The 16,529-nt window shown below is 31.7% G+C and overlaps 1 protein-coding gene across 1 annotated transcript in view; it reads left to right on the top strand.

The window, feature by feature from the left end:
- Positions 1–14,512: 14,512 nt before the first annotated feature.
- Positions 14,513–16,529, top strand: part of LOC121115379 (FMRFamide receptor) — a 38,593-nt gene continuing 36,576 nt past the window's right edge. Inside the window, exon 1 of the mRNA XM_040709600.2 lies at positions 14,513–14,847. Coding sequence (XP_040565534.1) covers positions 14,528–14,847 — 320 coding nt within the window. The 5' untranslated portion in view covers positions 14,513–14,527. The remainder of the gene's footprint in view (positions 14,848–16,529) is intronic.

A 16,529-nucleotide genomic window follows, 5' to 3' on the forward strand; every position in this document is an offset into this window, starting at 1 on the left:
TCGATTAATATTCTTAAATCTCGTTATCTTTGGTCAAACTTAAGTACTGACATCAAGATAAGGGTGTCTGGATGTATAGGTTGTCAAAAATCAAAAGTTCATCGACATCAGAAAACTGAGAATCGTACCTTTTATTCTACAGGTAGATTTGAAACCGTACATATTGATATTGTTGGACCTCTTCCGCCCGTGGATATTCCTGGTCAAAGTTCGTCTGAACCATTTTGATATATGCTCACATGTATAGATCGGTCAACTCGCTGAAGCTCAACCTATTACAACGATTACTGCCGAATCTATAGCTCATACCTTCGTAAATTTATGGATATCACGGGTTGGAGTGTCATTATTCGTTGTTACCGATTGTGGTACACAATTTGAAGCTGAACTTTTTCAACATTTGCGTACCACCCTCAAACTTATGGTATGATTGAAAGAGTGTGCCGTATATTCAAAACACCTATACGAGCTCGTCAAGCAAACTGGTTTCTATCTCTTCCCTTAATTTTGCAAGGCATTATAATGAAACCAGGTGCAAATTCAATGCCTCCATTTACAGTCGTAACTGGCACAGAAATTATGATTCTTAGAACTATAATTGATAATCAGTCATCAACGAACCAATGTATTTCAAATGTCCTTGCTGAACATTTCAGAAGCATAGACTTTTTCTCTCTCTTTCAGCAGGAACCAACAACTCTTCTAAACCTTTGTATATTTCCGTACTTTATTGCTTGGATTGGGTAAAACATTCTCCTGAAGCAACTTATATGTGTCCAGCGAAAGTATTATCTCGGAATTTAAGTACATATTATGTGGAATTACCATCGGGTAAAAAGGACGCTATTTATATTGAGCGTCTTAAACCCGCGATTATTAAAGAAACTTGTATTCTGCAACGATCACCTGCAAACATTGAAAGCATTTCAAAAGTATTTCTAGTCCGAACAAGACGACTCTTTCTGAAAAAACCGGATTATAAATAACCTCTCGAAGCGGAAGACGAATCCAATTTTCTAAAAATTGCAGTTTATCATTATTTTTAATTTTCTGCTTATCTTTGGGGGAGTTATTGTGGCGTCACCCGGAAAAATAATTATATAATATTAAAAAAACGTAAAAACATACCGACAACATGTGTTTAGAACACTTATGTTTAGATTTATGTTTTGTTCAATTTGTTTCTTCTCAGTTTTTGTGTATTTTTAATGATAATTTATTTCATTACAATATTTTTAAAATTATAAGACATTTTTTAATCTTTATGTATTACACAAACTCGCCCAATGCTGTCACTATTAAGTGAAAGAGAGTTACTTAATAAATCTGCTGTGGTTGGCCTTCGTTTTTCTTGTTGTATATCTTTGTTCTAATAACATTGGCATGGAGTCTCCTCTTTTTTTTTACGTTAAATTTTAAACATGATTGTTTATTATCGAGGTACCAGAACAATAAAGGTGAAAGAATTCAAACGTTGTTTGCCACTAGAATGTTCCAATAACAGTTGTTACGGCCAAATATGGTTCAAAGGCAACTTTCTACAGTGCCAATGAGCGTCAGGATAAGAATGATGATCTTTGAGGAGGGGCCGAAGGAGTGATTATCCAAGCAAATCGACCTCTAAAGCTGTAGTAACACACCAAGGCCCACCATGTTAAGGCACATCAAAAAGGCTGGTGGCGTCTCTTTACGTGCCCCAAAAGTACAATTCCTTAGAGGAGAGACGGTGAAAAAGGTAACCATCAGTTTATTTCTAGTTTTTTTGTTGAACTCTTGGCCTCATAAATTAATAGATCTGAATCTCCCGGATAATAGTATTTGGTGGCAAGTAGTTACCCACACTTGCCAAATCTAACAACCAAATGTTGAGGTCTTAAAGTTTAATCCGCAGCTAATTGACATAAGGTTACATCAAAAGTACCTGCAACAAATTCCGTTACCGCCTGGAAGGGTTCTTGCTGGCTATGGTGGTCATATTTATGATTCACTATCATGAATAATATTATTATAAAATTGTTTTGCATATCAAATTTATAAATATTTGTTTAATTCGTTCTTTTTTGTCTTTAATTTTAGCACGACTCACTACATATCAGTGAGATAATACTCCACTAAGTCTAAAGCAAACACAAAGTTCTCTTATACGATTTTATCTCTTCAGTGAGTAATGTATCCTATAAGACAAATATTGAGAGAACAAAATAAGGATATAATGAAAAACATGTCCTTAAAAAACAGTTTAATAGTGGATATATATTTCTTAGTCTAATAATGTAAAAAAAAAAAAAAAAAAAAAATCATAGTATTATTAATTTTACCTCATGTATATATAATCTTTTGAGCTTTTCCAATCATTAATTTTAAAATTAAAAAAAGGTTTTTTGTCATAAATTCTTAAATTAAAAAGTCAATAAAATAATTAAACATTTTATCATTCATAACAACAATACAGCAAATCGTAAATGAAAGTTTAGATTAGCTTTCTTTTTTCCAGTTATCTCAAACGGTAGAACCATAAAAACAAACAATTCTTGTGAAATAAATTTCATGAAAAGGAATGATTATAATAGGTTGGGGAAAAATTAATTGCTTATTTCCCGCTCTTTTTTTAATCGATATATCTTGTTTATTATTGTCACAAGGGATCAAATAATATATCGTTGTAAAGTTGTGAAATTATACTACAAGGGCTTTTAGGAGAGTATTGCACATGGTCATTTCAGTTGCGAATTATCTAACATGGAGGTTGCAAAGAAAGTAATTTGCTATATTTGACATTTATAGCACCTGAAAGGAAAAATGTGTCAAAAGCGACCAAGTTTGCAATGTATACGGGGCCAATACTCTTTCAGTTCGTGTTGCACAATAGTGGTTAAAGATATTTTTCTCTCTCAACTCTACCCTCTACATTGAACAACCCGACCGTTTTGAAGTTGGCGATCGAGCAGAAGCGGCCAGCATTGGTGAATAGGAGACAATAAGATATCATCTAGACAACGTCTGGCCGTACACATTTTTGATGATGCAACAGATGCTCAAGGAACTTGGACGGGAAGTTTTTATGCCTCAGTCCAAACCTAGCACCAAATGAATACCACTTGTTCCGGTCTAGGGCCAACACGTTTGAGGATACAAATTTAGCCTCAATAGATGCCTGTGAAAATTAGTTGTCCGAGTTTGCAACAAGTGATCAAACAGGGCATACTTGGCTTAAATTGGATGATTGTAACACTTCTTATAAAGCATTCAAATAAAGTGAAAAATACTAAACTACTTATTCTTCAATCTTTTGTAAGTAAAAGGTTTTTTTTTTTTTTTTAGTTTTACACAACTAATGACTATTTACTCGCAGGAAACCCGCTTTGGCTAACATGTGGGCTTTTTTTTTACATTAATGTTCCGGATACAAGAATTATCCGAGGCCCATAGAAATCCTTACTCTTCTAATAATTATTTTTATTTTTTATTAGATATATTTTTGGACTAGCCTATCTTGTGCTTCAATGATTGGGGTCTTTCATTTTGAAAATATCTCAACAAGTAGGAATGAAGAAATTGATTCATTTATTAACCCTCCCTGTATAGTACCAGAGGAAATGAAGTCACAATATTTCGTCTCGTCTCAACAATGCAGTGTTAATTTAATTATCAAATTGTTTAACCACTCACTTTTGTCATAATTCATTTCGCCTATATTTTTTAGGGTGAGAAAAGGTGCACAATATACAGTGCACGCTGGAACACGTTCTATGTTATGTGAACACGCCTGCAATATTGATTAAATACGACTACATTGTTATTTTTAGATAAACATGTCTTAATTATATACATGATAAATCAGTATATACAGTTACTCTTTTTGATATACCTTGCTTTATTAATATAAAAAGTGAAAACTACTTTATTGAATATAATTATAGGAAGGAACTAAAGGAATACTTTAAAATGTGTATAAATATACATTTAAGGCGTAGTTTCATTTTGTTTTCCACCTCCAATCTCTTTGTTTTTACATTTTTGTTTTTTCCATCAAGTTCTTTTGCTTCGAAATATCTTTATAAAAATTATCTTTTCAAAGTTTTGTCTGTTCCATATTTTATTCGTTTTACGTTTTGTACTAGTTCCATATTCTCTTTATTTGCTAATTTACATTGACAGGGGTGTCAGTAGGGGGTGGATTGTAGCTTCCCCCTCCCCCAAAAAAAAAAAAAAAAATTATAAGGAATTTTTTCTTTTTAATAGAAAATTATTTATTTAAAAAAAAAAAAGTTAACTGTAAGTTTTTTTTTTTTGAAACCTAATTTAATTTTTCTCCAAAAATTTTTGGATTTGAAATATAATTATTGAAACTTTTTGTAGACAGCCTTGAATTTTTTAAATTTTTGTTTGGAAATTACTGGGAATTTTTGAAATTTTTTGAGTCTCAATCACGAACCGGGTTCTGTAATCTTTTACTGGAAATAAAAGCCACAGTGTCCAATTTCCAACCCTCTTATCGATCAGGGGCGGTATACTCAAGTTGGGGTTCGAGAAGACTTCGACGTCAGTGCTCAAAATGTTTTAGCTATAGACATACACTTTTTAGATGCCAAAGTGAAAAAGCACAGAGGAGATTATTTTTCCGATGTTATTTCACATGCCTAAACGAATTCGGAGAACGTAATAGTCATGGGCGATCTTAACATAACAAGTGTTCCTAAAAGAGACGCTGAGGGATATGATGTATCAAGGAATGCGAAGAAAAAAATATAACCAAACAAAATCTAATCTACCTCGATCCTCAGAATGACGAATCAAATCCAAGGGTCACTTTTGCTATCTTTACAACGAATAAGAAAATAATTAGGAGTAGATTAGATTACATCCTTATCTCATCAATGACAGGGGAAAAACTTAACGAATTTACAACTTTATCCCCCTCTATCTCGGACCATTCACCTATTTACGCATATATCACAAGAAGCTCTAGAAGGAAAAAAATCTTTCTGGAAATTGAATGTGTCACTTCTAGATTCTATTCATACAACTTAGAAGATAAAAAAGATGAATCTTTCGAAGAGCTTCTGGATTATGAAAACATGGGTGTAAGAAGTAAAACCAAACTCGTGGATCAAAATATCAAAGGAATATGCCCCTTTAAATACCTAGAAAAAAGTCATCAAGCTTGAAAAGAGCTGATTTGCTTAAAAATACCAGGTGGATCTATATCAGATGATCCCAATGACATAAAAAAGGATGCAACTAGATACTTGATGGAAAAATATGGGACAAAGTGTTTAACATTGAGAAAAATTGCAGTTTTTGTCAGAAGTGGCGATCATCGATCCAGGTATGGAATGCTCAAAACCTAGGACATCTAAATACTACCGACAATGTTCGAGAGAAGTTTCAAGGAATCAATGACGACATCACAGAAAAACAAATAATTGACTATATCTAGTCTTATAAAGGTAATTTTTAGTCTCCTGGATCTCTGGTTTGCCTTTTGAATTTTATAAAATGGTCTAAGGGGAGCTGGCGCCTATACTAAAAGTAGTATATCGGGAAGCTTTTAATAAGAGTTATGTCTTAAATTTTATGACCAAGGGCATTGTCACTCTCATCTCGAAAAAAGGGAGGAATCTCGCAAAATATGTAACTACAGGCCTAAAACATTGTTAACTACATCATACAAAATATTGTTTGGAATATCGAACGAGAGAATTGTAAAATTCCTCCCTTCCATTTTCAGATGAATCAAAAAAGTTTTTTCAAAGGCCGTTTGGCAGAAGACATCCCCCGATCAATTCAGGATGCGATCGACCATATCCAAAATAGCGGAGAGGACTACGTAACTTTACTCATCGACTTTCAGAGTGCACGCGACATAATCTCTCATAGATATATCATTGAACAAGTTACCAAGTACATGTTTTCCCCCAAGTTCGTCAACATGATCACAGCTATCTGACAGCAATCACACTGTTTTCTTAAAATTGATCGTTGATGTCTTCAAGGAAGTCCTTTGAGTCCAACACTATTTCTTATTGCAGTAAATGGTCTTAACGTAAAATTATATATTTTTCTGAAATAATAAAAGGATACGGTTCTAATATGGAAAAAAGGCTCAGCTAAATGCAGACAACTTAACCATCTTTATCACAGGTACCCCAACCGAAATCAAGGACTCAATTGACATCCTACTAGAAGTAATGGATAACTTCATAAAAAACTCCGGTTTCGAAATAAATAAATAAAAAACAAAAAATGGTTCATCGTTGAATTCTTATATAAAAGAAAATTTTCCGATTTTTGAAGTAGAAAAAGAAGCAAAATTATTCGGAATCTTGATCACTGATAATATTACTTCCCCGTTCGAACAGAATAAAAAAATCCTCATACCACCATTGGAATACTCATCCAAATTCTTTACGAACATTATTCATAATAGACTAGATAAACTTAAAGCGTGGAATGGTTGCATAGTTCCTATAATTATCCATTTATTGAGATACATGCCATACTCAATACAAACCTGTGTAAGAATAGAGGGTATCAAAAAGCAATTAATTTTGGGATGATACAAAACCTTTCATATCTGAAATCCGACAAAACTTTTCTATTGATTACTGGGGTATGGGGAAGACCCCTATGGAGTGGATATGGAAGTCGTTGAACCGGACGTGGCTTAACAGATTGCGGTTGAGTCAAGACTTGTGGGACACCAGAATAAGAAGCTGGTTTCATTCACAGTCAAATCTCACATTTTATGATAGAATATTTATGGGTCCAGGTGAAGTCACGACTGTTTTGAAAAAACTATGTAGTCATTGGGCTGCTATGAGTAGATCCTGCAACTCAATTATGCACCACATTTTACTGCTCCTCAGGCCTGATGAGCTTATTAATCACAATTGTTGGTATAATAGTTTAGATGAAGTTTTTAAATCAAGTGGGCTTACCTCGGTAGGAGAAATAGAATGGAGATACGTAGAACCAGATGGGGCTAATTTTCTGACACTCAAAATAATCCAAATGAAGACAAACTCATCTTCAGAGATAAGATTCCGACCCTTTACTTCCTCAATAATTCGAGTGGAGGCAATCACAAATAAAAAGATATATAAGTCAGTAAGAAATCCTAATATAATTGGAAAATTAATAGTTGAGAGAAGATTCTTAGGGTACGGTGGGTCCAGGGAGTCTACGGATCGTCATGAAGAACCCATTTTCAAACGCAAATCAAAAATGGTTTTGCTATAGGATGGGGACTTCAAGTCTCTTCACAAATAAATCGATTCCAGAAAAAGATAGACAGAGTTGTTGTTTTTGTAAGGAAGTAAAATTAAAAAGCAGGTACCTCTTCTAAGACTGCTTGAGGATATTGGGAGTCTGTATCGTCCTAGATGAAAAAATTAAAGGTAAATACAGGGTGGATGTGACCATACAGGACGGGATAACCCCAAGTCAACATACATCGCATTTTAAAATTGATTTCTTAATCACACGTGTTTTTTGAGCAAAGTGTATGCTATTTAATGGAAGGGAGGATGCGTTTCTATAGGCTTCAAAACTTTTATTCAACGGATATAACTTTTTTGCGGAGGTTTGACGACAAGGGATCAGGGGATTAGTAAAGGTTTTTTTTATTAAATAACTCCCACGACATAATATCACATAAATTTAATTTTAATAGGTCGGAACAAATAAAAAAATCAACGCAACCTCAATGCTTAAAAAATTGAATTGTCGTCTTCATATCTTCAACTGATCCAAATACAAAGACTATGCTTTCCTTTATTTTAGATAAAATAGTTACTGTATTTTGAAAAAGTCTAATATAGGTATTAGAAGGTCTGATTAAAAGATACCCGATATTTTCTCATTTCGAATTCAATTATCATTCGATTCTCAAATTAAATTTTTTATTATGTTGTTACACATGTCCACAAGGTTTTCATTGTTAATTTGTTTCTGACAGATAAAATAGTTTTTTTCTACTTTTGAAAAAAAAAAAAATAATAATGGAAAAAAAAAAAATCAATTTAGGAAAAATTCTTTAAGCCTCTGTTAAGTTAGAAGGATTTAATACATCCCAAGATGAATACAAATACTACTGATTCCTTGAAATCTAAAATTTATCCCCAATACATTTCCGTATTCTCCTGAAACATGAACTCAGATTATACACAATGATATGTTTATTTAATGACAATATTTAGCTTTATAATGCCTAGTTTATGATTTATTCGTATATTTAGTAATTTTCAACGAGGCTTTGTTAATTTAATTGACTATTTTGCTCAAAAGTCGTTCCTTTCCTTTTCCTTCTCATTTCTTGGATTATTTCTTTTTTTCCATGCTGGACTAAGAAGTGTCATAATAGCTACCAAAATGAAGAGGGTTGATCTAATCTAGTGTTGAACTTAACCTTAATTTTAATAAATTGGAAATTTATTTGTCGATTGTTTTCAAACTCAGAGAAATATAGGTTTTGTGACTCAATATTCCTTATGTAAAGTTTCGACTTAATTAAATACAAAAGAAGTGAGAACGAGTAAAATGCAGCAACAAAGAAGTGACATTTTAAAGTTTCTCTTACGACCATATCAAAGGAGCTTGAGTGCAGACCAACAATTTTTTATTACACCAGGGACTTTTTTTATTCAATTATATTCTATTTTTGTTTACATATATGTCAAGATAATAATAACTTTTTTTCTATAATAACTGTAAAAATAAATTAAAATATGTTCACAAAATTTCGTGAAATAAAACTTATAATATAACAAGTCATAAAAACATTCAACGAGGGGAGACACACGCAAAATATTAAAACTTACTTCCCCTCGTAGCAATTCTATAAGTTCAGCTCACACAACCTGTGTTTATTATTATGGTTTGTGTATGTCTATATAAACATATAAAATTAATCTTTTACTGCCCCCGAAGAAGGTCAACGTCCCTCCGGATGACATCGACCAAACTTGTGCAGAGTCAGCTTGCTTCGTACGTCATGGAGATGGCTTTGGTGAGAATGGAGTCCGTTTATAAGATCTGGATTCATCACTAATACAGCAATACATCCTGGGACTTATTCAATGCTACCATTTTGGGCCGTTGTAGCCAGCCTAGGGAAGTCTGCCCTACCCTTTTTCTGGAGAGAAAGGAGCTGCTCAATGCAGATGCTTACATCGAATTTCTGGATAAGAAACTGCTACCTTGACTAGATAAAAGTTTGAGGACAACTTTTTTTAAATCAAAACAGAGCTAACGGGTTATTGTGCCGGTAGGATTCAGACCTTCCTGAGAGACGACATTCCAGACTTTTGCTATTTTTCTGAAAATAACTTGTGTATAATAGACCTGTTCAATTTTTAACTTTTTTTTCAAACCTTTTAATATTTGACTTTTTCCCGTTCTCCAAGGTCCAAAGAAACTAAATATACTATTCATTTAGATTTTGGAACGCGGCTATGCCTGCTGCATGGGCCTTGAAAAATTTATTGCTTGTGGCAAAAAAAAAAAAAAGGCCAAAAAACCGTGATTGATTGTATTCTTTTGACTATAGCTTCACAATACAATGATTCTTTTATTTCAGTGGTATTCCACAACTTGCTGAAAACAGTTTCTTTGCTCTTGGTCTGTGGTAATCCTAGTTGCAAAGTCACGGTTTGAACACTGAACAGGTCTTGTGTACAAAGACCAGGTTATTAGAAATAAAGTTATATAGTATAAATAATTTTTGAATATCATATACAATGTGCGGCAAGGAAACATGTAGTAGGATTAATACTCATACCCCTTGACTTTAAACTATTTTAAGTTATATGAGCTTATTCTATAATCCAATTAGAACATTATTTTTTTAAAACAACATTCGTATTACTATCGAGAGCGACGATGGAGTTTAAAAAAAAAGAAATTAAATAATTGATAAATTAAAGAAATATAGGTTACATTTAATTCAAATTAGAATTATGTCAGCCTTTCTATTGTAATTACATATATACAATTAATTAATATTTAAATTAAAAATTGTTATTATATTATCTTATATATCTCATAAAATATAATTTATCTTGTAATTCAAATATGGTAAATACCGTGTTTTATAGTAAATATTTAAAAGCAGATCATTTTGACTTGTAAGGCATGGGATGTGTATAAAAAATATAGACAACACAAGGGTTAAAACAAACTCCCCTTAATTGATTTTTTTCCGTATGTTTCGATGAGAGCACTTAAAAAAAGGCAACATTGCAAAATGAGTGACATTGCCAACATACATTGAGGAACATGAGTACCAACATAAAAAAATAGAGAATCGAATGGGATTGAATTTGAAATGACTAAATAACAATTTCTTATTGATTACATGATTATACAGTTTTTTGTGGTCTATAAGTAATACATTATAAAACATTTCAATTCAAACATATTGTTTTGTATTGTATTTTTGAATCGGATTATTAGCTTCGTTACACCATTTCTTCAAATAGAAGCTTAATATTCTTACTTAAAGTGATAAAGTATACCTTAAAAAATAATAATTGAAATATATGAAATAGTACAATCCCCCAGTTTGTAAAAAAAAGAAACCAAAAATTAACGTTGCCACCATGACAATTTGAAGAATTTTTGGGAGAAGAGCAAATAAGCTACCATGGAGTTTCATTAAATCATTTGCAAGCGTCTATGAGACGAAGGAAATACACACTAAACCCATTCATCATCTATCAATGATATAGACAGGAATTACTCTATTGTCGATTCTGAATTACACTCCGAGTCCACAAGGACTCCAATTCCTCTGCGTTACTCTCCGTCATTCATGAGCAAACACATTCGTTGTTTACTCTTTATAGTTAATAACTAAATAGTTATCTCCTCAAGAATAACTAAAATACCTTTATGTAATATATAAATATATATTAGAGTAGCAACTAGAAAAAGTGAGGCCCTCTTCCATTACTGGATAGTCCATTGAAATCTGAAGGTTTTACTAATTCAATAATTAATGAAGGTTGAGTGATTGAAATTAATTCATATTTTGAAATATTAAAGGATAAGCAAGTAATTACACCACAAAATAAATCTGAGCTCTCTACCCGTCGTACACGTCGAGAAAATGACAATTGAACGTGAAATATGAACTCCCATTCGCGCACTCGAAGCAGTTTAGCGTCTGCAGGACTACTGTCTACTACGCCGTCAACAAGTCTGTGACGTTGGAAAGGATGAAGAGCTCTGTTAAAAAGGGCACAATGGATCAGGAGGAGTGAAAGAAAACAGGCCATGACAATCCCCTCCAGCCCATGAGGGCCCATGTAAGAGATCTCGGGGGTTCACAACAGACTATCCAGAGAAGCTATAACCAAAGTAGGTGAAAAATGTCTTGTAGGATGGAGAGGCTACTTTTGACACTAGCAATGAAATAAATTCATCTCCCTTGCAAGACTATTTTGTACTCTTTTTTTGACACTTTTGGACCCCTATATCCCTGATGCCATACCCCTCGACTACATCTTTTTTGTACAGCAAGGGCCTGCAATATCCGTCATCAAAACACCGGGGCCCTCAAATACACTATCAGCCAGTATTGGGATGCCATGACAGATGACTACAATCTCGGCGGGTGCCAGGTCTTCCGCCACCACCTGGACGTCATCATTGCCGCTAAGGGCGGCCACATTAATTATTAACAGAGCTCAGAAACACATCTATTTATAGCATTAATTTTGTTGAAATTTTATTGTTAAATAATAAATTATATCTTGTTGAATTTTAAAATTTGTAGTGTTCAGATTTTAATGGATCTTTCGTTATATCTAATATTTTTTTATTATTTCATATTACGTACCGTATATACAAAATTTGTCAATTAATGAGTGCTGATTATCTTCTTTATGACATAAGCAAAATTTTTATTTCTGTCAACACATCATTTTTGAGTGTTTGCTTAATACCTTAGAACAAAATACATTTATAAACCCAAAGATTGCTCTCAATGGGGGATGAACAAACTAAATTGTATATATTATCTGCAAGGTGGTGTGACAATTTGTAATTTAGGGAGGCAACAAAAATAAATTAAAAAGGATATTCTTTTTAATTTAATTTTTCTTGTACCCTAAATACAATTTTAAATTTGAATTAACAAATAATATATCTATATTAATTAAACAAAGTTTTTCTGATTGGATGTTTGTTGTAAAGTCATTTTTTGATCTAAGAAATAACACTGAAGAAATGAATGGGTGTAGCTAATGCTATAATTGTGATATTTAAATACATAAAATATTATAAGAATAAAAAATGAAATAAAAAAATACTAAACAAATAAAAATTAAAATAAAACAATTTTAAAAATAAATTCTAAAAAAATGAATAAAAAAAATTAAATATGCTAAAAATTATTCATATTAAAAAATGAAATATAAAAGACTAAAAAAATAAATAAAACAATATTAAAAAAAATGAAAAATGAAATCAAAAAAGTATTCAAAAAAATAACATTACGTAAAAAAATATGGAAAAATGACATATCAATTAAAAAAAATATTTGAAAAATAAAAATTGAAATAAAAACAATATTTAAAAAATAAAAATGAAATAAAATTATTAAAAACAAAATTAGTATGAAACAATAAATTTTTTTTTAACAAAAATATTTCTTAAAAAAAAAAAAAATTTACAAAAATATTCTAAAAAAAAATATATATAAATACAAAAATAGAAAAAAAAAATCTGTTTTGTAAAGGTCAGCTTATCATTTAAAAAAGAAAAAAATGAGGGTAGTACATACACGTATTTATATTGTGAAACCAAAGTAAATCGACGCTTAATACTTCTGCTAATGTATTATAAATATTACATATACTAGAGTGGTCTGAAAAACGTTAAGATCACAACATTGTAAATAAAAGTTAGTCACATCTATATGTTGAAAGTTACTCAATAAAATAACAACCATTTTTGAAACGTAGTTGTTATGTAACAGTCGTTTGAGTGATTTGATGTAAGTGTTGTTGTAAGATGGGAAAAATTGAGTTCCGCTCTGTTGGCGTAGCTTAGGAACAACTAATCTGAGGTTTGGCTCCGATTCATTACTGTAGATGAAACTTGGATATATACACACAAAACCAAAATAGAGTCAAACAGTGGCCAGCAAAGATTTTCCTCAAAGGAAGAGGGATTCACCTTTGTGAACAATTACATGGTTGATCTTATCTATTGGTACACATTTTATTACTTTCCATTTTTGAAGAGTACAATTTAAACGAGAGGTTTTGTGAGGACATTTATTTTACAAAATTATCTGAGAATAGTGATCGGCACACCTTTTATTTTATATGTGAGCCTCCCATCTAATAATTGCGTCAATACGAGCCCTAAATCCCATGTAGGCCTTGACAATGTAGTCATACTCGATCTGAGTCCGCTCCTTCTTGATGGAAGCCTCTAGAAACTGGGCACTGCTATGACGAGTAGTACACACCCTATCCACCAGACGCACCTGGATAGAGTAGGCTAGGAGTTTGCGTTTGAAGAGGAGGTGGCCACATGTTGAGGCCCCAAAAGTTCGGAAAGTTGTCTCACAGCAAAGCCGGGGGCTTAACGGTGCAATGGCACGGAGCTCCGTCTCGAGTGAAAACAAAGTTGTCCGCGAACTTTTCTCAAGACCAAGGGGGCACTTTCTTATCCAAAAGCTCGGTATAAGGATCTGTATTGAGCTGCTTCGTCCGCTCCACAAAAATGGGAGGGAAGACTTCGCCTGTGCTGGCCACAACAACCAAGACCATGGTGGTAGTGTATACGTCCGTGGAACGATAAATGGTGGATATGACCATGGGGACATACCGCGTGAGAGAAGCTTCAAAATTTTATTCCTTTGTTCCTCCACTTTATTCGTCCTTTTTTTTGTATTTAATTAAGTCGACACTTTATATATGGAATTTGAGTCACAAAACCTCTCTTCCACTGAGTTTTAAAACAATCGACAAATAAATTTCCGATTTATTAAAATATAAATTAAGTTTACCACTAAATATGATCACATTGTATTATTCAGAGAAATACAGCAAGTGTTATTATTAGGACGGGTTACACAGACGGGAGAATCACTCGGAGAAGTTTGTAGAGTTAATACGGAACTATTTTCAAAAATAAAAAATCAGAAAAAGTCATATATCGTTATTAGGTCTGAAACTTTTTAGATCACCCATACGAAATGCGCTGTTTCTATATATTTTTTTATTTGATTCGACTTATATTTTGGAAAATACGCTACATATATTCTCAAATGAAATAATTATTTGTATAATGAAAATATTTATGGTTATGTTTGGGTAGATATTATGGTAAAAATAGTATAAGGAAATGAGCGCTACTAATGATTAATACACAGGGAACCTTGCATTTTTTTCTCTCTCTATCTCTCTTTCTCTCTTCGCCAGATTATTGTTTCCCCTCCTTTTTTTCCGTATGCTTTTCCATACAATTTTTCTTCAAGCAAATCAATTTCAGTATTCTTCTAAAAAGAGCTATGACTATAACGGTGTCTTTTATACTCCAAGGGGTTTGTCTTATCACCATAGGATGTTTTGGAATTATAGGCAACATTCTATCTGCAATAGTACTCTTTCGTTCCAAGTCGGAGAAAAAATCCTTCCGAGTTCTTCTCATTGGTCTTAGTTTCTATGATACTCTATATATTATTATGAGTTTGATGCTCTTTGGACTCCCGGAGGTTTGGATTTGGTATCGAAATCACATCATGATGGTCCTTCTACCCATTTCTTATGGCCTAGGCCATGTTGCTCGTGTTGGATCCGTCTATGTAACAGTAGCTGTCACACTTGAGAGGTATGTTGTTTGCATATATTTGTTGAACATATGGATTGTAAAATAGTTCCTTGTTAGGCCTCTTATATGTGCTCAGGGAGGAAAGGCCATTTTTTTTATGTCGCCTGAGAAAAAAAAAAAAAAAACTGTTGAATATTTGAAAAAATAAAGATTTTTCGTTCCCATTTTGCGTCTTCCAATTTTTTTTATAACTTTTTATCACTTTTCTAAAATGTTATTCGTCAAATATAGAATTAAAAAAAAAAAAAAACTTAATTTTTTCATTTTTTCAAATCTTTGAATCTTCAAAAATAATTCCTTTGTCAAATTGAGTAATTGTTCAGTTTTACTTAATCAGTGCAACTCTATCTGACCAATTAAAGGAACATATTTTTTTTACATTCTTTTACTTATACGTCATAATTATTTTGTTTATATGTTTGGAAGTATGTATTTTTAGGTGTAAATAATTTGTTTTAACAATGAAAATCCATGGTATAATTGCCGTTATTGGCTTTTTGTTACTTTTTAAAATATTTAATAATACATATTGTTTCATGTGATTTTTTTTCATTTCTTGAAAGATTTTCATTTAAAAAGAAATTAACTGCTAGATTTATTTTACTTTGTATAACCAAATATCTTCTCATTTTGATAATATTTTTATCTTTTATCATATGATCATGCATTTATTGTAAAATTATAATTAAAGAAATTATAAATCCTCTCTTAATTGTTTTATGTAAAACTTTCATAAAAATTAGTATAAAAGTTAGTTTTTAAATCATATATGGAGTATTCACAGCTTTTAACTACGACATATAACAAAATAATTGCTCTTAGACCAGGAACTTCCTACCTTTTAATATAATGGGTAACATTGCCACTTGAAATACTTAAATGGGCTTCAGAAACTATTCAATTAAATTTTATGAAAAATGCCTTCATAAAACAAAACTATTAAATACATATATATATTTTGGCCAAATCTAATTTTTCAAAGCCAATCTGGAAAGTCCTTTCAGGGGTGTCTAAAGTATTATATTTTTGGGGGGTTGGTTATTTTGAGTTTTTTTTTTTTATGAGTTAAAATTTTTTCTGTAAAAGAATAATTTTTCAAAAACTCCTTTATTTGGAAAATACATTTCAATATTTGTACGTATTAGGCACGTTTTGATGATTTTGATCTCTAAAAATTTACTGGCCTCTTACTGCGATCATATATATAATATTCATACAAAGTTAGATCAAAATCGATCTTTCCCTTTTTTTGTAATCCTGGTGACCAATAGAAAAAAACAAACATATTAAATGTTGAATGATATTACCAGTCAAGTCCAATAAATACATACAACTTAATTCTAAAAATGACAAGAAAAAAAAATCGTATCCTAAGAAATTCCAGTTTTCAAAAATGGATATGTATTGACTTTTTCCTCAAATATAAATTTTGGGGACAAATCTTAGTACAAAATAATATTTTTTTCTGAAAGAACATTTCACCGAAGAATAATTTGTTGAACATTTGGTATATTTAATATATGATCACATATTATTGCATATTTTAATTGAATTTAAAATAATATTGTGATAAATTGGGATTGTTTATATGCTATATATGTCCTTTAGGTAAATTAATTAGTGTTATTTTCCAGAAAAATATTTTTTATTAATTATAAAAAACAACACAGCCGTATGTGGTA

Source organism: Lepeophtheirus salmonis, chromosome 3 (genome assembly GCF_016086655.4).
Source record: "Lepeophtheirus salmonis chromosome 3, UVic_Lsal_1.4, whole genome shotgun sequence".
NCBI classification, from domain to species: Eukaryota; Metazoa; Arthropoda; class Copepoda; order Siphonostomatoida; family Caligidae; genus Lepeophtheirus; species Lepeophtheirus salmonis.